At 42.2% G+C, this 23,838-nt stretch overlaps 1 protein-coding gene across 6 annotated transcripts in view; it reads left to right on the top strand.

Moving 5' to 3' along the window:
• Positions 1–23,838, top strand: part of rasal2 (RAS protein activator like 2) — a 418,356-nt gene that overhangs the window by 136,281 nt on the left and 258,237 nt on the right. For all 6 annotated transcript variants that reach the window (XM_063063734.1, XM_063063733.1, XM_063063735.1 and 3 more), the window contains exon 2: positions 2,616–2,740. In XM_063063734.1, coding sequence (XP_062919804.1) covers positions 2,616–2,740 — 125 coding nt within the window. The remainder of the gene's footprint in view (positions 1–2,615; positions 2,741–23,838) is intronic.

Consider the following 23,838-nt stretch of genomic DNA (forward strand, 5'->3'; position numbering starts at 1 on the left):
AAACAAGTAATAGTTGACTTTTAAAGAATTGAGATTACATGATTGCTCTTTTGTTTCAAGCATAAAATACATTTGGAAAAAAAAGTACAGCTGTTGCTATTGAAGAATGGCAGATAGTATAAAGATTTGGTCTCAGCCGATTATATCTGACAGGGACCACCTGTTTTCTACCAGATCCTCAATATCATTCCTCAACCAGGCTCCCCTTGTCCTTTACTCTTACACTGTCTCACTTCAAAAACCATGCACTTGTCAGAGATTCCTTTTCTCACTGACAACTTTTTCCAATCAACCTTTGTAAGTCCAGTGAAAATCCTGCCATCAAATTAGCCTTCTCCCAATTTTAGACTTCAATTTGTGGATCGTCCATCTCTATTTTGAAACATAAATCATGGTCACTAGTCCCCAAATGCATCCCCACAGACATGTCTGTCATTTGCTCAGCTGATTTTTGTGCTGGGAGGTTGATTGCTTGCCCCTCTCTCGTTGGACCAACCACATAATGATTAAGGAAAACTTTCCTGCGCGTACTTAACAATTTCTTTTAGCGTATCAATATTAAAATCACCAAGTCATTTTTCGAAAGCTCTCTGTAATCTCCCTATATATTTGCTCCTCTAATTCCTGCTGACTGTTGGAAGGTCTATTATGCAAACACAACAAAGTGATCATTCCCTTCTCATTTATGTTTTTAATTTTATTTAGAGATACGGCATGGAACAATCCTTCTAGCTTAATGAGCCGCACTGCCCAGAAACCCACCTATTTAACAGGACAACTTCCAATGACCAATTAACCTACTAACTGGTATACCTTTGGACTGTGGGAGGAAACTAGAGCACCCAGAGTCATTGGTAAAACGTACAAACTCCTTACAATGGTGCCAGAATTGAACTCCAAACTCCGGAATGCCCAAGCTGTAATAGCATCGTGCTAACCGCTACACTACTGTGGAGCCCTCTGCATTCCACCTGTGTAGTCTAACTAAAGCTTCTGTCATTCTTAGCAGTGCAAATGTCCCTGAGTAAGTTCAGCTGCTTGTTGCAGTGAGGTAGGAGCCACAGCTAGGTACTCTAACAGAGACAATGGAGGTTTCTGTGATTTTTTTTTCCCATTCATCTGTAGAACACCAGGACTACAGAGGAAAGTAAAAGATCTCACTTTATCTTCCCTTTCCACATGCAGCCTCCTTGACAAAGCCTCTGAAAACAAAGCTCCAGCACTTGCGTCTCAAGTACAACACTTCAGCCTCACTGCAGCCACTCTCACAATGCAACATTGAAGCTAATGATATAATGGGTGGAGTTCATATGGATTTACGATTGTGATTTACAAACTTATTAGATATTTGTTGAGGTTGGAACAAGCAGACTGCTTGTTGATTTTGGACTTTCAGATGGCCTTCAGTAAGATGTCTTACAATGCCTCTGAACAGAATCAGAGCATATAATTTTGAGGATTTAATAACTCAAACTGAGGTTTGATTAATCAAAACAAAACAGCTTGGAAATAAGTGGCTCCTGCTCAGCATGGAAGCTCTTCACAAAAATTTTCGTGCTGAAATTTTCATTTGTTGAGAAGTATAAAGAGATCTTCGTATCCTTGTAATACATTTCTGGAAATTAAAATGCAGGTTGAGAAAGCTGTTAAGAAGGCAGTCAGTATGTTGCAAAAGTCGACCAGAGTAACAGAAATGTGATGCTCCCATTATAATAAAGCTCTAGAATGTTGTCATAGATCGAATTTTCCAACTTGAGAAAGGATCCCCTGTGATTTTGGGAGTTCTGCAATGTTCATCAATTGATTTCATGGATAGCAGACTTGTATGAAAAGAGGAAAGGGCATGGTATATTGGCACTACAATGTGTGGTGACACTTGCAGGCTGCTCCCGGCACATCTTTGCGTGTGCTGGTTGTTAATGCAAATGACTCAATTCACTGCGTTTTGATGTATGTGTGGCAGATAAATCTGAATCTGAGAGCGAGTGAGCTAGTCCTTTCCATATTTTTGAAAATTATGAAACAATCTCAATGAATATGAATCTCTGAGGAGCTGACAGCGTGGATGTGGAATTAACGTTTCTCTTGGCAATATTGTCCAGAAATTGGGATCACAGTTTCAAAGTGATGAGAAGACGTTCACGTACTGCACTGAATCTTTGGAATTCTCAACCTAAAGCAGTTGTGGAAGCTCACCTGATGAGTCAATTCACAAGAAATTATTTTTGATATTAAAGAGGTGAAGGGATGTAGGGTTGGAATAGGGGAGTAGTACTGTTGCTGAAAATCAGCTGCAATCTTACTAAATGATCATGTACACACAACTGGTGGAATGCCCTACTCTTGCTTCAATCTATTAATGTTCTTTTACTTTGTACTTCTTGACCTCCTACTTTAACAATAGAACTTGACTTCCTCTCAATTCTCATGGGAGTTGTCCATGAATTGTTGAAGGTTGACATTCTGAAGCTCAAACAGAAATGCTTTCAACTGGTGAACAACAGAAGGGAAATAGTTTCCCTAAGTTAGATGCTGGAAATGTAGATTTTGTTTTGACATCTTTTGAAGTTTATAGAGAAAGACGTTTAATCTGTTTTGTGTCTCTTTATTTGCAGATGTGAAAGGTCCTCCAACACACAGACTGTCTTGTGGCCAGTCCCCATATGCAGAAACAGCCTGGGATCAGAAATATTGTATGCTAACTGACAGCCAGATGATCCTTCTGAACAGGGAAGAAGAGGTAAAAATCATAATGCCTGTATTGCTAATCAGCAAAATGACCAACAACTATGTGCAATTCTTCCCCAGGTTATGATAGGATTCTGTTGCAATTCTGTGAATTGTTTGTCACCCAGAAGATGGCTGCAGCCCTGCACAACCTGCAATTCCATCTCGCTGGTCTCCCTAATGCTCATTTGTATGTACAGGGGGTACCTCAGTCAGGCTTTCATAAGCTGCTGAGGTTTGCATGAATAGACTCTATAGCTTTTGACGCTTCTCAGTAGAGACAGAGTATTCCAGAACGTGGTCAAATAATTTTTAAATGAATTAAAAGAAATGTTTTGCATCATTTGATCTCCTTGATCACTTTGCTTTTCTAAAACCTTTTTTAAAAAAACAAAAGGCTGACATGAAAGAGATGGGGGAGATTTTATGCGATTTTTGGGATTATCATGCTTTTTGGCACAAGGAAATCTTATCTGACACTGAAATCACTAGAAAAATAGCATGTCCTGAACCCTACCTGGACAGTTTTCTTCATTGTCAAGTAAATACCAGTTTTGTAATTATATTGGGACAGCTTGTCTTGGGGATGTGATTAGTTCTGTAGTACAAGTCTTCAGCACCACACCCGAGATATTGTCTGGTAGATACCCAAGTTGGAATTATACTGGAAAAAATAACTGGAGGTGTGACTAGTACTTTAGCACAAGTCTTGAGTACTATACCTGGTGTGTCGTTGTGTTCCTTTACTTTGTTGCATCAGTACTTTTTGCCATTTCTTGATACCATGTACAGTGAATGGACATAGCTGAAGATTGGCTTCTGTGATTTTGTGGATCTCTAGAGGAAGCTAAGGTGGATCATCCTCTCAGTCCCTCTGGCTAAACATGCTTATGAATCCTTAAACCTGCAAGAGTGCACATGCAGGGGCTCTGCCATCATTAAGGTCTTTAGATTGTCCTTTCATTAACTGTTGAATTGTCCATCACAATTTATACTAAGATGTGGTTGCAGTTTGGAGTTTTGATCTAATTTACTAGATGTATGTCCTTGTCCATTTCATGCTGTTTTTGTTGTTCACCACTTCTGTCATCCTGTGGTGCTTCAGGTGACCACCATGTTTAATTTGTCTGATCCAGTTCCTTTACTGCACTCCTCACTGTTGATTGCCTCCCCATAATTGATCATCTTATTTTGAATGTAATGGTAGAATGAAGCTTATGTGGTTACACCTTGTGGCTGTATCCTGATCTGTCTATTTATCATCCATGAATTTTCAGATATGAACTGCAGGTCTGTTCTAAATAAAGGACGTTTATTTAGTCAGTTATATGGCATCCTCAGACAAAATCAGAGATGGAGGAATCTGCACTCCTCGCGGTGCTCAGACGTGGCAGTTCTGAGTAACTCTTGCTCACTCAGTTTTGAATATCTTAACGGTGAAGTGTCACCCATACTACCTGACAAGGGCATTCACTTTAGCTATCCTGATGGCAGTCTCCACCCCACCTCAAACTGACATGGAGCCTGCATTGAGTGATCTATACTCTGTGGTCAGCAGCTTTGAAAAGGGATACCCAAAGGCCTTTTTCATCATTGACGGTGACTTTAACCAGAACAACTTCAAGAGCATGTCTCCTGACCCATCAGAGGATCAAGCACTCTTGACATTGGTATACACCATCAAAGGTGCCTACTAAACCATCCTTCATCCATATTTTGGTAAATCAGACCACTAGGCTGTGCTCCTACTTCCTGCATACAAATAGAATCTAGTACAGAAAGTCATACAATGCTGGTCTGGGAAAACAGATGAGATTTTATGCAACTGCTTGAGTCAGTAGACTGGTCCATGTTCAAAGATTCAGCTGCCAGCCAAGATGAGTATGACAACACCATCAGGGACCTTATCAGCAAGTATGTTGAGGATTTGTACCAAAGAGGACAATCTGGGTTTTCCCAAACCAGAAACCGTGGATGAACTGGGAGATCAACTCTCTTCTCCAGTTTAGGTCTGCAGCATTCAAATCAGGTGATCCTGAGTTTTATAAGAAAACAAGATATGTACTCTCTAAAGCTATCAGAGATGTTAAGAGACAGTACCAGTCTAAAACTGAGTCCCAGTCCAGCCGTCAATTGTGGCAGGGCTTGCATACCTAATGGGCTACCAAAGTTGCATAGCATTGCTGACAGCAGCACAATTCCTTCGTAATGAGCTTCACAATTCTCTGTATGTTTTGAGCAGAAGGGAAATGAGTATGAAACGAGACCATCTGCAGTCACTGTCATGGATGTAAAATCAGTCTCTGGAGGGTGATCCTATGGAAAGCATGAGGCCTGAATGGTGTCCCTGCTGCGTCTGTTTACCCTGTACTGATCAGCTCTCAGAGGTAATTCAAGCATTTTTAACCTCTCCCTGCTTCAAGTTGAGGTTCCTCCTGCTTTTAAGGAGAGCACTATCATCCCGGCACCCAAGAAAACCAAGGTAATGTGTCATAATGGTTACCACTCAGTGATTCTGACATCCACCATCATAAAATACTTTGAGAAGCTGGTCATCGTATGTATCAACTCTAACTTCCCAGACAACCTTGACCCAATGCAATTTGCCTACCATTGGAGAAATGGGTCTACACCAAATGGGAGCTCCCTGGCTACGATCATCTCTGGAGCATCTGGATAATAAAGCCACCTACATCAGATCAGTGTTTATTAATTACAGTTCCACCTTCATTACTATTAATCAAAGCAAATTCATCACTGAGCTCTAGATCCTGGGAGTCAACTCCACCCTCTGCAACTAGATCCTTGACTTTGTGATCAACAAACTACAAATCAGGAAGGACAGGAAGCAACACCTCTACCACGATTATTCTAAACAGTGGTGCTTCACAAAGTTGTGTCCTTAGTCTCCTTCTCTACACCTGTACACTCATGACTTGGTCAGATTCTGTTCTTAACTCCTGCAAGTTTGCAGATGGTACCACTGTTGTGGGCTGTATCTCAAATAACATTGATTTGGAGTACTGGAAGTAATAGTGAGCATGGTGACATGGTGTCATAACAATAACCTTTTCCTCAATGTCAAGAAAACGAGAGCTTATCATTGACTTCAGAAGAGGAGCAGTGCACATGCTCTTGTCTACATCAATAGTGTTGAAGTTCTAGTTCTCGGGTGTGTACATCACCAATAGATGGACCTGGTCCAACCACTTTGATGCCACAGCCAAGAAAGCACACGAACATCTCTACTTCTTCAGGAGGCTATATAAATTCGGCATTTCATTGTTGACCCTTACCAATTTTTATTGATGAATCGCAGAAAGCATGCTATGAGAATGTTTAGTGGTTTGGTATAGCAACTGCAAGAAACTGCGGAGAGTTGTGGACTGATTCTGATTCTGACATATACTATACTTCCTGCTGCCTTAGTAAAGCAGCCAGTATAATTAAAGACCTCGCTCTCCCTAGACATTCTCTCTCTCCCCCCCCCCCCCCCCGGCTTTGGGAAGAAGATACAAAAGCCTGAAAGCATGTACTACCAGACTCAAGGACAGTTTCTATCCCGCGGTTATCAGTCAGATTCTTGAACGGACCTTGTTAGATAAAAAGAATTCACAATTTACCTTGATATGATCTTGCACTTTATTGTTTCCCTGCATTGCACTTTCTCTTTAGCTTTTACACTTTACTGTTTTACTTTGTTCTAGCTCATTGCACTGTATAATGATTTAAATCTGTATGAACAGTATGCAAGACCAGCTTTCACTGTGTCTTGGTGCATCTCACAATAGTAAACCAATACCAATGCATTTAACATAATTATTGTGCCATGCAACACAATGCATGGATAATATTTTTGGTGTACATGGAATTTAGTCTGCCCATGTTTCTTACAGGCTCACTATTACCAAAAATGTTATGGATGATTGCATCGGCATATTGTGGCTACAGGATTATCCCTCATATGGAAAAGTAGAAACTGCAGATGCTGGAAATCTGAAATAAAACACAAAATACTGAGAACAGCAGGTTAGACAGAATCCTGGAGAGAGGAATGGTGTTAATATTTCAGGTCCTTGACCTCTATCAGAATAGTTCTTCAACATGAAGGAACGATAATGATTCATGAGCTGAAGAAGGATGGCAGGTGTATTCAAGAGAAGGTTACCTTGCCTAAGTTTATTTGGTGCAGTGAGGTCTGAGGTCTCCCTTCTGCTACTGCCATCTCTCGCAGATTTGTCCTGTTAGTAGAATGATTTGCCAACGATTGTGATTGAGGACTCTGGCACATCAAGACCATCAAATATAGGTGCATAATTAAGCTATTCAGCCAATCGGATTTACTCCACCACTTAATAATGGCTGATTTTTTTGAAAACCCTATTCTCCTACCTTCTTCTCATGATCCTTAACCTCCGTTGCCAATTAAGAACCATCAGTTGCTACCTTGAATGCTCCCTATGACTTGACCTCCACAGCCATCTGTAACAATTAATTCCTCTGGTTCACTTCCCTATGGCTGAAGAAAGTCCACTTTATCTTAGTTTTAAAGAGAGGTCTGCATATTCAGAATCTGTGCATCCTTTCCACATCCACTCTTCACTGAGATAAACTATGTCAGCCTCTACTTTGACTCAACTTTGAAACTATTTTTCCAATTTAGATAACACTCCCACACAGATATTTGTGAGGAGGATATTGGATGGTTGACTGACCTGGCAGTGATATTGCATTGTCTGAAATCAGTGAGTGGGTTATGCTTGGTGGTCCATGTAGTTCATTCTTTTCCTGTTTTCATGTTGCAGTTGGATAAAACAGAGAAGTTTGCTAGTCTATTTAAATAGATAGTTAATGGATAACCTCATTCTTGTATTGGCCAGGCAAAGTTTCTTCCCTAAAGGGGTATTAGTGAAATAGGTTGTTTTTCATTTTACAATCCATTTTTGTTATCATTGTAACAAACGATTTTTTTGTTTTAAAGTTCCAAGTTATTAACTGAAGTTAACTTGTACAACTTGCATGTTGGTTTATTGATTTGTCTGTAGTCTTCTGGTAACTTAACAGCCACTGCCCACCACTGCACCTCTTATGATGGTGATTTACTTTGGTCATCTTCAAGTGGAGGTTTGTATCCATTAATCTTCATTCATGGTGTAAGAAGTTTGTTGATAATTAAAAAGAAACTTAATTGGAATCGTTGCAGACTTTATGATGAAATAGACAGGTCATATGTATGGCAGGTGGAGCTCAATAACCTGAAAATATGCAGTTTGGGAGGGCTTGCATGGAAAGGGTACATGATACATTGGATGATCTTTGAGTATAGCTAAGCACTAAGAGATGTCCTTTTACAAAATTCCTTGTAGGTGGCAAAAGAAGTGTATGACGATCAAATTTCATAGGCTATTCAGGTTCAAATTCAAATTTATTAAATGAAAGACATCTTTCTGGGACTTTATAAATGATTGTTTCAATCTCAGATCATGTACAATGGACACTTTGTTATGCTATTAGAAACATAGAAACATAGAAAATAGGTGCAGGAGTAGGCCATTCGGCCCTTCGAGCCTGCACCGCCATTTATTATGATCATGGCTGATCATCCAACTCAGAACCCAGCCTTCCCTCCATACCCCCCGACCCCTGTAGCCACAAGGGCCATATCTAACTTCCTTTTAAACATAGCTAATGAACTGGCCTCAACAGTTTGCTGTGGCAGAGAATTCTACAGATTCACCACTCTCTGTGTGAAGAAGTTTTTCCTAACCTCGGTCCTAAAAGGCTTCCCCTCTATCCTCAAACTGTGACCCCTCGTTCTAGACCTCCCCAACATCGGGAACAATCTTCCCGCATCTAGCCTGTCCAATCCCTTTAGGATCTTATACGTTTCAATCAGATCCCCCCTCAATCTTCTAAATTCCAACGAGTACAAGCCTAGTTCATCCAGTCTTTCTTCATATGAAAGACCTGCCATCCCAGGAATCAATCTGGTGAACCTTCTTTGTACTCCCTCTATGGCAAAGATGTCTTTCCTCAGATTAGGGGACCAAAACTGCACACAATACTCCAGGTGTGGTCTCACCAAGGCCTTGTACAACTGCAGTAGTACCTCCCTGCTCCTGTACTCGAATCCTCTCGCTATAAATGCCAGCATACCGTTCGCCTTTTTCACCGCCTGCTGTACCTGCATGCCCACTTTCAATGACTGGTGTATAATGACACCCAGGTCTCGTTGCACCTCCCCTTTTCCTAATCGGCCACCATTCAGGTAATAATCTGTTTTCCTATTTTTGCCACCAAAGTGGATAACTTCACATTTATCCACATTAAATTGCATCTGCCATGAGTTTGCCCACTCACCCAACCTATTGTACTTTGCATTTACCTGTACTACACTTTTCAGTAGCTTTTACACTTTGTTCCAGCTCAGTGCACCGTGTAATGATTTGATCTGTATAAACAAGTATACAATACAATCTTTTCACTATATCTTGGTACATGTGACAATAATAAACCAAACAAGGAATTTCTGGTAGCTATATTTTAACTAGCATGGACCTGATGGACTGAATGGCCTTCCTTGCCATAATGATTGTGTGTAATGAATTAAAGCCTTGGAGTGATAGCATTAATTGTAGCCCTGGATATTATTAAAGATCATTATGGAAAGGACATTGTTAAGATAGAAAGAGTGCAACAAAGATTTAGAAGAATGAAAAGGGACCTGAGGGACATTTTCAGACAGAGGATGATACCTATATGGAAAGAGTTCTCAGGGAAATAGTTGAGACAGATACAATAATAATAATAGCCAAAAGACATTTGGTGAGGTACATGGGTAGGAAAAGTTTAGAGAGATCTGTGCTAAACATTGGCAAATGGGATCAGTTTAGGTGGGAATCCTGGTCGGCATGGACAAATTGGGCTGAGGGCTTGTTCTGTTACTCTGTTACTATCAGGGACTTTGGCTCTGATAAAGGATTGAAAAAGTTAGAAACTTTTCCCTCTGGAATGTGGGAAGTTCAAGAGATGACCTGGAGACTTCCAAGATGATAAGTTTGAATGGAATAGAATGCCTTACTGTCTTGCTTGCTTTGCACTTTCTCTGCAACTGTTAACAGTTCACCATTTATCTCCTCCCTCACCTCCATTTGAAGTACCAAACAGTTCTTTCAGGTGAGGCAACTAGGATGAGTTTGCTAGGGTTATCCAGTGCTTCTAATGTGACCTCGTCTACATTTATGGGACGCTTTGCTGAGCACCTCCGCTCCATCTGCCACAAGTAGTAATTCCCGATGGCCAAACATTTGAATTCCATTTCCCCTTCCTGTTCCGACATGTCGGTCCATGGCCTACTCTTTTGCCACGTTGAGGCCGCCTCAGGGTGGAGGAACAACACCCTATATTCCGTCTGTGTGGTCTCCAACCTGAGAGCATGAATATCAATTTCAACCATCTGGTAAGGAAAAAATTCCCTCCTCCTCCCCTCTTCTTCCATTCCCCACTCTGGCTTCTTACCTCTTCTCATCTACCTGTCACCTTCCACTGGGTCCCCTCCTCTCCTTCCCTTTCTCCTGTAGTCCAATGTCCTCTTCTGCCAGATTCCTTCCTCGCCAGCCCTTGACCTTTCCTACTCATCGAGCTTCACCTATCACCCTGCTAGCCTCTTTCTCTTCCCCTCACCTTTTTAATCTGGCATCTTCCTCCTTCCTTTCCAGTCCTGAAGAAGAGTCTCGACCCGAATTGTCAACTGTTTATTCATTTCCATAGATGCTGCCTGATCTGCTGAGTTCATTCAACATTTTACATGTATTGCTTTAGATTTCAAGCATCTTGTTTATGAACTATCAACAGTTCATTCTCCATTTTGTTACTATTTTTCCCCAAGTACTGCCTCAGTGGCTTGCTGTGATAAATGGCTTGCATGCAGAACAAAAGTTTTCATACTTTCTCAGTATATGTGAATAATAAATCAATTTACCAGTTTAGGTGAAGGAAAGCTATTTCTGGTGCAACATACAGCAACAAGGGTCATAAATTCATAATCAGTAGAGAGGATCATTTGAGGGTGACAGGCTAAAGGGAGAATACGAATCGACCATTCTTTCAAAGGGGCACCAAAATCAAGTTCCTTTGATATATCTTGGCCAATTTCTCAATTTAGCTGCAGAAGTGATTGGGCTTCACTGCTGGATGATTCTGACGCCCACTTCTGCTCTGTGCAATAAAATTGAAGACAAGCTTGAAAATTAGAAAGAGCAACTGCATATGCTGAATGGTTCATTTCTATGTTGGTAAACATTTGACATTGTAGCATGTCCAGGTTAAATTAAACGGAGGTTTGAAAGTTATTTGAGAAACTGCAATTCATTCAGCACATGGTACTGTAACTTGAGACTGAGCTCGATGCGAGTTCAGACAAAGCTAGCATTCTCCGCTCTATGGGATGGTGAGACCAAACATGAAAGAGTTTAGCACTGTAATTGACCTGGGAGTGCTTGATGTTTCCTGGGTGAAAATGGAAGTTTTATTTGTTCAGCAGTAATATTCTTCACCATAGGCATGGTCTGATGGGTAGCATGCTGTTTTAGCAGGATAGGAGAGTTCAAAACTGGAGGGCATGGGTTTAAAATGAGGTTTAAAAGAGACTTGCGGAGCATCTTTTTCAAACAAGCTGCCAGAGAAGTGGTAGAGTTGGGTACAATTATAAATTTTTAAAAAGTTGGACATGCGCATAGATAGAAAAGCTTTAGAGGGAAATGGGATTAGCTTGGTGGGCAAATTGGTTAGCATGGGCAAGTTCTAGGCACCTTTGTTGTCAAAGTATGTAGACAGATAACAGGCCGTGTCTTCACAGGCTGCCGCTGGAACCCCTGTTTTCCCTTCCCTGACCACCACTCCGCAATCTCATCTCTCTCAGGTCCCACTGCCTGCTCTTGGGCCATTGGAGACTCCACCTTCCTCTAACACCACCACCCCTGAACACTCCAAACCTCCCTTCCCCTTAGTCACACCAATCCCCTTCCCCCACTCCGATCCCAGCTCTCATCCATGCCAGGTTTTCACTATTCCCTCAGACCTTCCCCTCTCTGAGGCAGAATGTTCTGTCCTCAGCAGGGCCTCACTTTTGTTCCCCTGTGCCCACGCACTGAGTTCCGTGCCTGCCACAATGCTGAGCTCTTCTTTGGCCGCCTCTGTTTCTAAGCCTATTTCTTTGGCAAGGACCCCACCCCCCGCACTGATGACCCCCTTCTCCCGTCTTCAACCCTCTTCCACTTTCTCTTCCTGAACACCCCGCCCTGGTCTTCTGCCTGTTCTGGACCCTTTCATTGCCAACTGCCAATGGGACATAAACAGTCAATAATTTAACACTCCTCTCTCCTATTCCAACCTCATTCCTTCAGAGTGCTCGGCTCGCCACTAGTCCTAACCTCATCATCAAACCTGCAGATAAGGGAAGTGCCGTAGTAGTCTGGTGAACTGACCTCTACCTTGCTGATGCCCGACACCAACTCTCAGACACCTCCTCTTACTTACCCCTTGAACAGGACTTAAGGAACACCAGGCCATTGTCTCCCACACCATCATCAACCTTATTGACTCTGAGGATCTCACATCCACAGCCACCAACCTTATAGTTTCCATGCCCCACACCTCATGTTTCTACCTCCTAACCAAAATCCACAAACCCACTTGTCCAGGTAGAACTATTGTTTCAGCTTGTTCCTGCCCCACTGAACACGTCTGCATACCTTGACTCTGTTTTATCCCCCCCTGTTCAGTTCCTTCCTACTTACATCTGTGACACACCATGTGCTATTAATCTTTTCAAGGATTTCAGGTTCCCTAGCCCCCATCATCTTATTTTTACTATGGATGTCCAGTCTCTATATACCTCCATCCCTCACCAGGAAGGCCTCAAAGCTCATCGTTTCTTTCTGGACACCAGACCCAACTAGTTGCCCTCCAGCACCACTTTCCTCCGCCTAGTGGAACTTGTCATCACTCTAAATAATTTCTCCTTTGGGTCCTCCTACTTCCTTCAAACAAAAGGGGTAGTCATGGGCACTCGTATGGGTCCCAGCTATGGCTGCCTGTTTTTCGTCTACATAGAAACCATCGAAAAACTACAGCACAGAAACAGGCCTTTTGGGCCTTCTTGTCTGTGCCAAACCATTTTCTGCTTAGTCCCACTGACTTGCACACGGACCATATCCCTCCATTCACCTCCCATCCATGTATCTGTCCAATTTATTCTTAAATGTTAAAAAAGAACCCGCATTTACCACCTCGTCTGGCAGCTCATTCCACGCTCCCACCACTCTCTGTGTGAAGAAGCCCCCCCAATGTTCCCTTTAAACTTTTCCCCCTTCACCCTTAACCCATGTCCTCTGGTTTTTTTCTTCCCTTGCCTCAGTGGAAAAAGCCTGCTTGCATTCACTCTATCTATACCCATCATAATTTTATATACCTCTATCAAATCTCCCCTCATTCTTATAACCATATAACCATATAACAATTACAGCACGGAAACAGGCCGTCTCAGCCCTTCTAGTCCGTGCTGAACTCTTACTCTCACCTAGTCCCACCAACCTGCACTCAGCCCATAACCTTCCATTCCTTTCCTGTCCATATATCTATCCAATTTAACTTTAAACGACAACATCGAACCTGCCTCAGCCTCTTCTGCTGGAAGCTCGTTCCACACAGCTACCACCCTCTGAGTAAAGAAGTTCCCCCTCATGTTACCCCTAAACTTTTGTCCTTTAACTCTCAACTCATGTCCTCTTGTTTGAATCTTTCCCACTCCCAATGGAAAAAGCCTATCCACATCAACTCTATCAATCCCCTTCATAATTTTAAACACCTCTATCAAGTTCCCCCTCAACCTTCTACGCTCCAAAGAATAAAGACCTAACTTGTTCAACCTTTCTCTGTAACTTAGGAGATGAAACCCAGGCAACATTTTAGTAAACCTCCTCTGTACTCTCTCAATTTTATTGACATCTTTCTTATAATTCGGTGACCAGAACTGTACACAATACTCCAAATTTGGCCTTACCAATGCCCTATACAATTTCAACATTACATCCCAACTCCTATACTCAATGCTCTGATTAATAAAGGCCAGCATACCAAAGGTTTTCTTCACCAACCTATCCACATGAGATTCCACCTTCAGGGAACTATGCACCATTATTCCTTGATCCCTCTGTTCTACAGCATTCTTCAATGCACTACCATTTACCAGGTATGTCCTATTTTGATTAGTCCTACCAAAATGTAGCACCTCACATTTTTCAGCATTAAACTCCATCTGCCATCTTTCAGCCCACTCTTCTAACTGTCCTAAATCTCTCTTCAAGCTTTGGAAACCTACCTCATCATCCACAATGCCACCTATCTTAGTATCATCTGCAGACTTACTAATCCAACTTACCACCCCATCATCCAGATCATTAATATATATGACAAACAACATTGGTCCCAGTACAGATCCCTGAGGCACACCACTACACACCGTCCTCCAATCTGACACACAGTTATCCACCACTACTCTCTGGCGTCTCCCATCTATCCACTGCTGAATCCATTTTACTACTTCCATATTAATGCCCAATGGTTGAACCTTCCTAACTAACCTTCCGTGTGAAACCTTGTCAAAGGCCTTACTGAAGTCCATATAGACAACATCCACCACTTTATCCTCGTCAACTTTCTTAGTAACCTCATCAAAAAATTCGGTAAGATTTGTCAAACATGACCTTCCACGCACAAATCCATGTTGACTGTTTCTAATCAGACTCTGTCTATCCAGATAATTACAGTGTATATATACCATCTCTAAGAATACTTTCCATCAATTTACCCACCACTCATGTCAAACTCACAGGCCGATAATTGCCAGGTTTACTCTTAGAACCCTTTTTAAACAATGGAACCACATGAGCAATACGCCAGTTCTCCGACACCATCCCCGTTTCTAATGACATTTGAAATATTTTTGTCAGAGCCCCTGCTATTTCTTCACTAACTTCCCTCAAGGTCCTAGAGAATATCTTGTCCAGACCTGGAGACTTATCCACTTTTATATTCCTTAGAAGCGCCAGTACTTCCTCTTCTTTAATTGTCATACTTTCCATAACTACCCTTCTTGTTTCCTTTGCCTTACACAATTCAATATCCTTCTCCTTAGTGAATACCGAAGTAAAGAATTTGTTCAAAATCTCCCCCATCTCTTTTGGCTCCCTACATAGCTGTCCACTCTGATTCTCCAAAGGACCAATTTTATCCCTCACTATCCTTTTGCCACTAACATAGCTGTAGAAACCCTTTGGATTTATTTTCACCTTACTTGCCAAAGCAGCCTCGTATCTTCTTTTAGCTTTTCTAATTTCTTTCTTAAGATTCTTTTTCCATTCTTTATATTCCTCGAGTACCTCATTAACTCCAAGCTGCCTAACTTTATTGAAGATCCCTCTTTTTTTCTGAACCCAGTTTCCAATATCCCTTGAAAACCATGGCTCTCTCAAACTTTTAACCTTTCCTTTCAACCTAACAGGAACATAAAGATTCTGAACCCCCAAAATTTCACCTTTAAATGACCTCTATTTCTCTATTACATCCTTCCCATAAAACAAATTGTCCCAATCCACTCCTTCTAAATCCTTTCGCATCCAGGGAATAAAGTCCTAACCTATTCAACCTTTCTCTGTAACTGAGTTTCTCAAGTCCTGGCAACATCCTTGTAAACCTTTTCTGCACTCTTTCAACCTTATTAATATCCTTCCTGTAATTTGGTGACCAAAACTGAACACAATACTCCAGATTCGGCCTCACCAATTCCTTATACAACTTCATTATAACATTCCAGCTCTTATACTCAATACTTTGATTAATAAAGGCCAATGTACCAAAAACTCTCTTTACGACCCTATCTGCCTGTGATGCCGCTTTTAGGGAATTTTGTATCTGTATTCCCAGACTCCTCTGTTCTACTGCACTCCTCAGTGCCTTACCATTTACCCTGTATGTTCTACCTTCGTTTGTCCTTCCAAAGTGCAATACCTCACAGTTGTCTGTATTAAGCTCCATCTGCCATTTTTCAGCCCATTTTTCCAGCTGATCCAAATCCCTCTGCAAGCTTTGAAAACCTTCCTCACTGCCCCCTACACCTCCAATCTTTGTATCATCAGCAAATTTGCTGATCCAGTTTGCCATATTATCATCCAGATCACTGATATAGATGACAAATAACAATGGACCCAGCACTGATCCCTGTGGCATACCACATGGAACAGTCTATGTTCCAAGCCTACACTGGTGATCACCCCGCACTTTTCCTGCGCTACGTCAATAATTGCATTGGTGCTGCTTCCTGCACCCGTGCTGAGCTCGTCAATTTCATCCACTTTGCCTCCAACTTCCACCCTGTCCTCAAGTTCACCTGGTCCATTCATTCATATTCTCTCTCTCTCTCTCTCTCTCTCTCTCTCTCTCTCTCTCTCTCTCTCTCTCTCTCTCTCTCTCTCTCTCTCTCTCTCTCTCTCTCTCTCTCTCTCTCTCCTCCCTCCTCCCTCCTCCCTCCTCCCTCCTCCCTCCTCCCTCCTCCCTCCTCCCTCCTTCCTCCTCCCTCCTCCCTCCTCCCTCCTCCCTCCTCCCTCCTCCCTCCTCTCTCCTCCCTCCTCCCTCCTCCCTCCTCCCTCCTCTCTCCTCTCTCTCATCTATTGATGTCTATTATAAACTAATGGACTCTCACAGCTACCTGGACTATACTTTGTCCCATCCTGCTATTTGTAGAAATGCCATCCCATTCTCTCAATTCCTCCCTCTGTGCTACATCTGCTCTCAGGTTGAGGCTTTTCATTCTACAATGAAGGAAATGCCCTCCTTTTTTCAAAGAAAGAGGCCTCCTGTCCTCTGCCATCAACGCTGCCCTCAACCGCATCTCTTCCATTTCACGCACATTTGTTCTTACCCCATCCTCCCACTACGCTATAAGGGATAGGGTTCCTCTTGTCCTCACCTACCACCCCACCACATAATTCTCCAAAACTTCTGCCACCTCCAACTGGATCACACAACCAAACATATCTTTCCCTTCCCCCCCACTTTCTGCTTTCCACAGGGGTCACTCCCTACACGACTCCCTTGTCCATTCATCCTTCCCCACTGATCTCCCTCCTGGCACTTATCCTTGCAAGCGGAACAAGTCCCTACACCTCCTCCCTCACTACTATTCCGGGCTCTAAAGAGCCCTTCCAGTTGAGGTGACACTTCACCTGTCAGTCTGTTGGGGTAATATACTGTGTTCGGTGCTCTTGGTGTCTCCTTATATCAGTGACCCAACATAGATTGAGAGATTGCTTCATCAAGCATGTACGTCCCGTCTGCCAGAACAAGCAGGATCTCCCAATGGTCACCCATTTTAATTCCACTTCCTATTCCCATTCCAATATGACCATCGATGGCTTCCTCCACTGTCGTGATAAGGCCACATTTAGCTTGGAGGAACAACACCTTGTATTCCGTTTGGGTAGCCTCCAACCTGATGGCATGAACATCAGTTTCTCAAACTTCCAGTAATGCCCCCCTCCTTCACTATTTCCCATCTCCATTTCCCTCTCATGTTATCTCCTTGCCCATCCATCTGGTGCTCCTCACCCTCCCCCCCCCACTTTTTCTTTTTCCGTGGCCTTCCGTCTCTTTCACCAATCAACTTCCTAGCTCTTTGCTTCATTCGTCCCCAACCAAGTTTCACCTATCGCCTGGCATTTCTCTCTCCCCTCTCCCCCCTCTCCCCACCTTTCAAATCTACTCCTCAGCTTTTTTTTTTGTCCAGTCCTGCCGAAGAGTTTCAGCCCAAAACGTCGACTGTACTTTTTTTCCCTGGATGCTGCCTGGCCTGCTGAATTCCTGCAGTATTTTGTATGTGTTGCTCGAATTTCCAGCATCTGCAGATTTTCTCTTGTTTGTGCCACAGATTACAACTTTGACCAAGAAGGTTTTAAATGGTCCAAGTACCGTCTCCGGAAAGCCAGCTCATGGGTGAAGTGCCAATTCAGGACTAAACTTGGAAATAGCAAAGGATGCTTGACAGTTATAGCAGGGCTCAAATACTATCATCTCTTATAAAGTGAAATCAAGCAACATATATGACGACAAGGCTTGGCTTCCCGATGAGCTTAATGCCTTCTATGCTCACTTTGACTGTCAAAACATGGAGGAACCATCACGGACACCCACAGCCCCTGATAATTCTGTGGTTTTAGTTGCTGAGGCCGATATATGAGCAGCCTTCAGGAGGGTGAACCCATGAAAAGCATCTGGCCCAGACAGGATACCTGGCCAAGTACTAAAAACCTGTGCTGATCAACTGGCTGGAGTGTTCACTGAGATCTTTAACCTCTCGCTTTGCCTGACTGAGGTACCCACCTACTTTAAGCAGACTTCAATTATACCAATGCTAAGAAGAACACAGTAATCTGCCTCAATAACTATCGTCCATTACCACTTGCACTCGCAGTGATTAAGTGTTTTGAGAGGTTGGTGATGAAACGTATCAACTCCTGGCTGGGAAGTGATTTAGATCTGCTCCAATTTGCCTGCAAGTTCACAGCCGATGTTATCTCATTGGCTTTTTACTCAACCCTGGAACATCTGCATATATCATGATGCTCTTTCTTGACTACAGCTCAGTATTCAATTCCATCATTCCCTCCGAACTAATCAATAAGCTCCAAGACTTCAATACCTCTTTAGGCAATTGAATCCTTGATTTCCTCACTTGTAGACCCCAGTCAGTTCAGATTGGCAACAACATCTCCTCCACGGTCTCCATCAGCACAGGTGCACCACAATGCTGTGTGCTTAATCCCCTGCTCTACTTGCTTTATGCCTATGACTGTGTGGCTAAGCACAGCTCCAATGTCCTGTTCAGTTTGCTGATGATGCCCCTGTCAGGCCAAATCGAAGATGGTGACGAATCATCATATAGGAGGGAGATTGAAAATCTGGCTGAATGGTACCATAGCAACAACCTCTTACTCAATGTCTGCATGAGATTATTGGGAGGAGGAGGAAGCCAGTCCTCATCAGAGGATCAGAGGTGGAGAGGGTCAGCAACTTTAAATTCCTCGGTGTTATTATTTTGGAGGACCTTTCCTGCGTCCATCACGAGTGCAATTACAAAAAAAGCATGGCAGCACCTCTACTTCCTTAGGAGTTTGTGAAGATTTGGCACGACTTCTATAACTTTAACTAACTTCTATAGATAGGTAATGGTAAGTGTATTGACTGGCTACATCACAGCCTGGTATGGAAACACCAATGCCCTTGAATGGAAAATCCTGCAAAAAGTAGTGAATACGGCCCAGTCCAGCATGGGTAAACCCCCTCCCCACCATTGAGCACATCTACATGAAATGCTGTCACTGGAAAGAAGCATCCACCCTCAGGGGCTACCACCACCCTGGACATGCTCTCTTCTTACTGCTTTCATCAGTAAGACAGTGCAGGAGACCCACACCACCAAGTTCAATAATTATTATTATTTCTTTCTTCTACTTGCACAGTGTTTTGTTTATTGCACACTGGATGAATGCCCAAGTTGATGCATTCTTTCATTGATTCTGTTACGGTTATTATTCTGTTACCGATTTATTAAGGATGTCTCCAAGAAAACGAATCTCAGGGTTGTATATGGTGACGTATGTACTTTGATAATAAATTGACTTTGACTTTGAGATTCATCCTCCCACAGGGAGCCAAAAACAAAGAAATACCGTGGAACACATTCAAGAAAACATCAAATACCCAATGTGTGAGAAAAGAACGAATTGCACAAATGGCAATGCACAGGCAAACACACATAGAATTTCGAACATCACACCAGAAGTCCAGTAGTAGTTGGGCCTAACTGCCCTTTTTGTGTTGTATAGCTAGGACAATATGACCATAGACAGTGAATTGGATGCATTTGTTTTGATGTGAGCCCCAGAACTACATGGAAGTCACTAGGGAAGTCAGTCCATCATTGTTTTGCCCTTTAATGACTTGCTTAAAGTGGAGTTGGTGGAAGATGAGGATTGTGTATATAGCATACTCTCATACACTGTACATTTGACAGTGTGGGCTTGTGTCTTTGTTGTGTTTGGAGGAAAAAATATATAATTCCATTCTATGTAATTCTCCAGGAAACCAAGATGAATTATTTTGCAATTTAATAAGCGTGCATCTGCTTCAGATTTTATCCCTCGCTGAAACCCCCTTTATGCAATCTCATGACAAACTTTTCCAGCCCTTTTGCTTTTCTAAGCTGTGTTACTTTTTTAATGGCCTCTTGTCCATCTCTAAAGTTAATGAAACCATTTGTAGTTATGGCGATATTACAGCAATGTAGACCTTGAAATCGTGAATTCCTTCTCTCAACCTCTCTGCACTCTTTCCTTCTGTAAGATTCTTCAGGCTTTTATCTCCTCCAATGTGACTTAGAATGTTTGCCGTATGTTGGACACTTACAAAGGAAGGAAACTAGGGAGCCTGGATCTTTCTGTGCTAATGTGGAAATATTGCAGAAGAATTTTGAATGAAGTAAAAAAAAATGTATTATGACAAATACATGTTCTGTACACTTTTGAATACGTGAACATCACATGCCTTTGTTTGTTGTCATTATTATTTGTGGAACCTGTACAGTTAAGTAAGTAACAAATAGGCAAACTTATTGAAGGTAAGCAAACACAGCAGAAAAGACATTGACGCAATAATAACCAGGTTCTTGTAGGTCTGGATGCATTTTGAATATAGCGCACCCATACCCCTTAAAAAAAACAACTTTTAAAAAAAAATCAAAATTTGTTCATTAGTTGCTTACATTGAATAGAAGTTCAACAGGCAGCTAATTATTTATAAATACTTAGTCAATAACAAATTAAACATTTATTGTATTGTTATTTCATGTTTCTGACTCAGTGATTCTGGTGTGACGGTGATTTGAGTTTACTTTGCTTCGAACAAAATTGGTTGAGGTATTTTTGATACATGAAACAGATTAATTTGCTGCAGTATCGATGCAGATGTTGATATTTTCAGTCAGTAAGAAAGCTGTTCTCAATAATCTTTCCTGATGATGAACAGTAGATTAATTTGTCATGTAGGACTCCACCTGTTTGTTCTTTAATTCTGTCCCATGGATAGTACCTCAAACTTGCTATTCTGTACATTCTGCAGATGAGGTGAACAGGACTCATTTTGCTGATCCTCCTTATGAACCCGTGCACTATGTCCTATTTGGTGGCAGTTAAAATGTAGATGTTCTGAAGCCAGGTGACTTGTATAAAAGCAGAAATGAGACTTCTTGTTTCCAATTTTCTTGGCTGACTTTCCATCTCTGGCAGGACTGTGGTCCATTGTTTTTCATCAATCCAAGTTGCTTGTGCCATCAGTGGGACTCAGCTGACAGTAAGTGCATGATGCCTTTACCAACTTGGGGTTAGCTGCTATCCAATACCTCTTAGTCGTGTCAAGAATGAAATTCAGTGCACTATCCATGCACTTAGCAGTCTTGTGTAATTCCTCTTGTGTCAGATCCATTGCTTGGATTTTCTCATTTGTCAGCCCGCATGCTAAAAGATCCTAAAGCACACAATCTAGTGAGGTCTGAAGGGGCAGCATATAATTATTCTCTTCAATCTGACAAATATTCATCAATCATCTCATCAATTTCTAGGTTGTATGATCCAAATGTGTAACTCTTTAAGTTTCTGGGGGTGCTTGATTAAAATGTCACTTCAGGGTTTGTAACTATATCTTCAAGAGAGATCTTGGCCATGGTGTGCGGCACTACTACACTCACTACCAATTTGTATTTTTCAACTGGTGATGATATCACCACCATCTTCACACGTATGTTTGCATTGATCAACTTTGCATCATCTTTGAGACCTCAGCAATATAGACCTCAGCATAATGGAGCATTGACCAGCAGCCAATGCAGATATCAGAAGATTGAGAGGAGTGGATTTCAATCAGGTCCACTGCCCAAGTAGAAAAGGCAGCAGCAAGTGGGATATGGCAGTGTAATAGAGCATTGTAATATTAATGAGGCAGCTTACAGAGAAGAAGTCATCACCCTGACACAGTGGTGTCAAGAAAACAACCTCTCCCTCAACATCACAAAATCAAAGGAGCTGGTTATGGACTACTGGAGGAATGGAGACAAGCTAGCCCCTATTGACATCAATCACGGGACTCTGTAGAGAGTGGTGTGGACAGCCCAGTGCATCGGTAGATGTAAACTTCCCACTACAGGTGTCCCCCGCTTTTCGAACGTTCGCTTTACGAAACCTCACTGTTACGAAAGACCTACATTAGTTCCCTGTTTTCACTTACAGAAGGTGTTTTCACTGTTACAAATAAAGGCAGCGCACGGGAAAAGCAGCGCGCAAAAAAAATCAGCACGCGCCCGAGCAGCCGCTCTCCCCCGGATTCGGAACGGCATTCTAGCCGGCATTGCTTAAACACGTGCCTGTGAGTAGCCGTTATCAAGGTGAGCTCTAAGGTATTGGAAAAGCCTGAAAGAGCTCGTAAGGGTGTTGCATTTAGCATAAAACTAGACATAATTAAGTGTTTTGGTTGTGGTGAACGAGGTAAAGACAAGGCGAGTTTGGCTTGTGGAAGTTGATGAAGATGATGTTGAAGAGGCTTTGACATCCCATGACCAAGAACTGATAGATGAAGAGCTACTGCAATTGGAAGAGGAAGGGATAACAATCGAAACCGAATGCTGCAGCGAACAGGCCGCGGACAGATACCGATTCGCAGAGAATGCAGCGGTAGCTGGAATGCATCCAGCACGTCTTTAAGAAAAAAGCCGAAATTAACATGCTAATTAATTTAGTGCCGCCCGGCACGTAAATGTCGACCCAGATCAGAGGCGATTGGGTCGCCTCTGATCTGGGCTGACAATTACATGCCGAGCGGCACCTAATTAATTAGCATGTTTATTTCGGCTTTTTCTTAAAGACGTGCTGGATGCATTCCAGCTACCGCTGCATTCTCCGCGAATCGGTCTCTGTCCACGGCCTGTTCGCTGCAGCATTCGGTTTCGATTGTTATCCTTTCCTCTTCCAATTGCAGTAGCTCTTCATCTATCAGTTCTTGGTCATGGGATGTCAAAGCCTCTTCAACATCATCTTCATCAACTTCCACAAGCCAAACTCGCCTTGTCTTTACTTCGTTCACCACAATCAAAACACCATCATCAGTGTGCTCAACAAACCGTCTTCCCGATTCCAGTAAGTGATACTACACTGTACATACATTATTTCTACTTTATAATAGGCTGTGTATTTTTACATGTTATTTGATATGATTTGGCAGTTTCATAGCTTAAAGGTTACTGGAGAGCGCTTGCGCCGTGTTTCTGCTGAGACCGCTTGCGTGAGATTTTCACTACGGTGGACAGTGCAGCAATGATTGTGGAAAAGTATTTCTACTTTATATAGGCTGTATATTTATCATATCATTCCTGCTTTTGCTATATGTTACTGTTATTTTAGGTTTTATGTGTTATTTGGCATGATTTGGTAGGTTATTTTTGGATCTGTGAATGCTCACAAATTTTTCCCATATAAATAAATGGTAATTGCTTCTTCGCTTTACGACATTCTGGCTTACGAACCGTTTCATAGGAACACTCTACCTTCGGATGGCGGGGGAAACCTGTATTCAGGACATTTACAAAGACAGGTGTGTAAAAAGGGCCCGAAGGATCATGGGGGGCCCAAGTCATCCCAACCACAAACTGTTCCAGCTGCTACCATCTGGGAAATGGTACCGCAGCATAAAAACCAGGACCAACAGACCTCAGGACAGCTTCTTCCACCAGGCCATCAGACTGCTTAACTCATGCTGTAATTCATGCTTAATTCAACTGTATTTCTATGTTATATTGACTCCTGTTGTACATAATATTTATTATAAATTGCATATTGCACATTTAGACAGAGATGGAACGTAAAGATTTTTATTCCTCATGTATACGAAGGATGTATGTAATAAAATCAATTCATTTCAATTCACTGATTGTGATTGATTAGCAAGAGCAAA

The sequence above is a fragment of the Mobula hypostoma genome, chromosome 12 (assembly GCF_963921235.1).
Source record: "Mobula hypostoma chromosome 12, sMobHyp1.1, whole genome shotgun sequence".
NCBI classification, from domain to species: Eukaryota; Metazoa; Chordata; class Chondrichthyes; order Myliobatiformes; family Myliobatidae; genus Mobula; species Mobula hypostoma.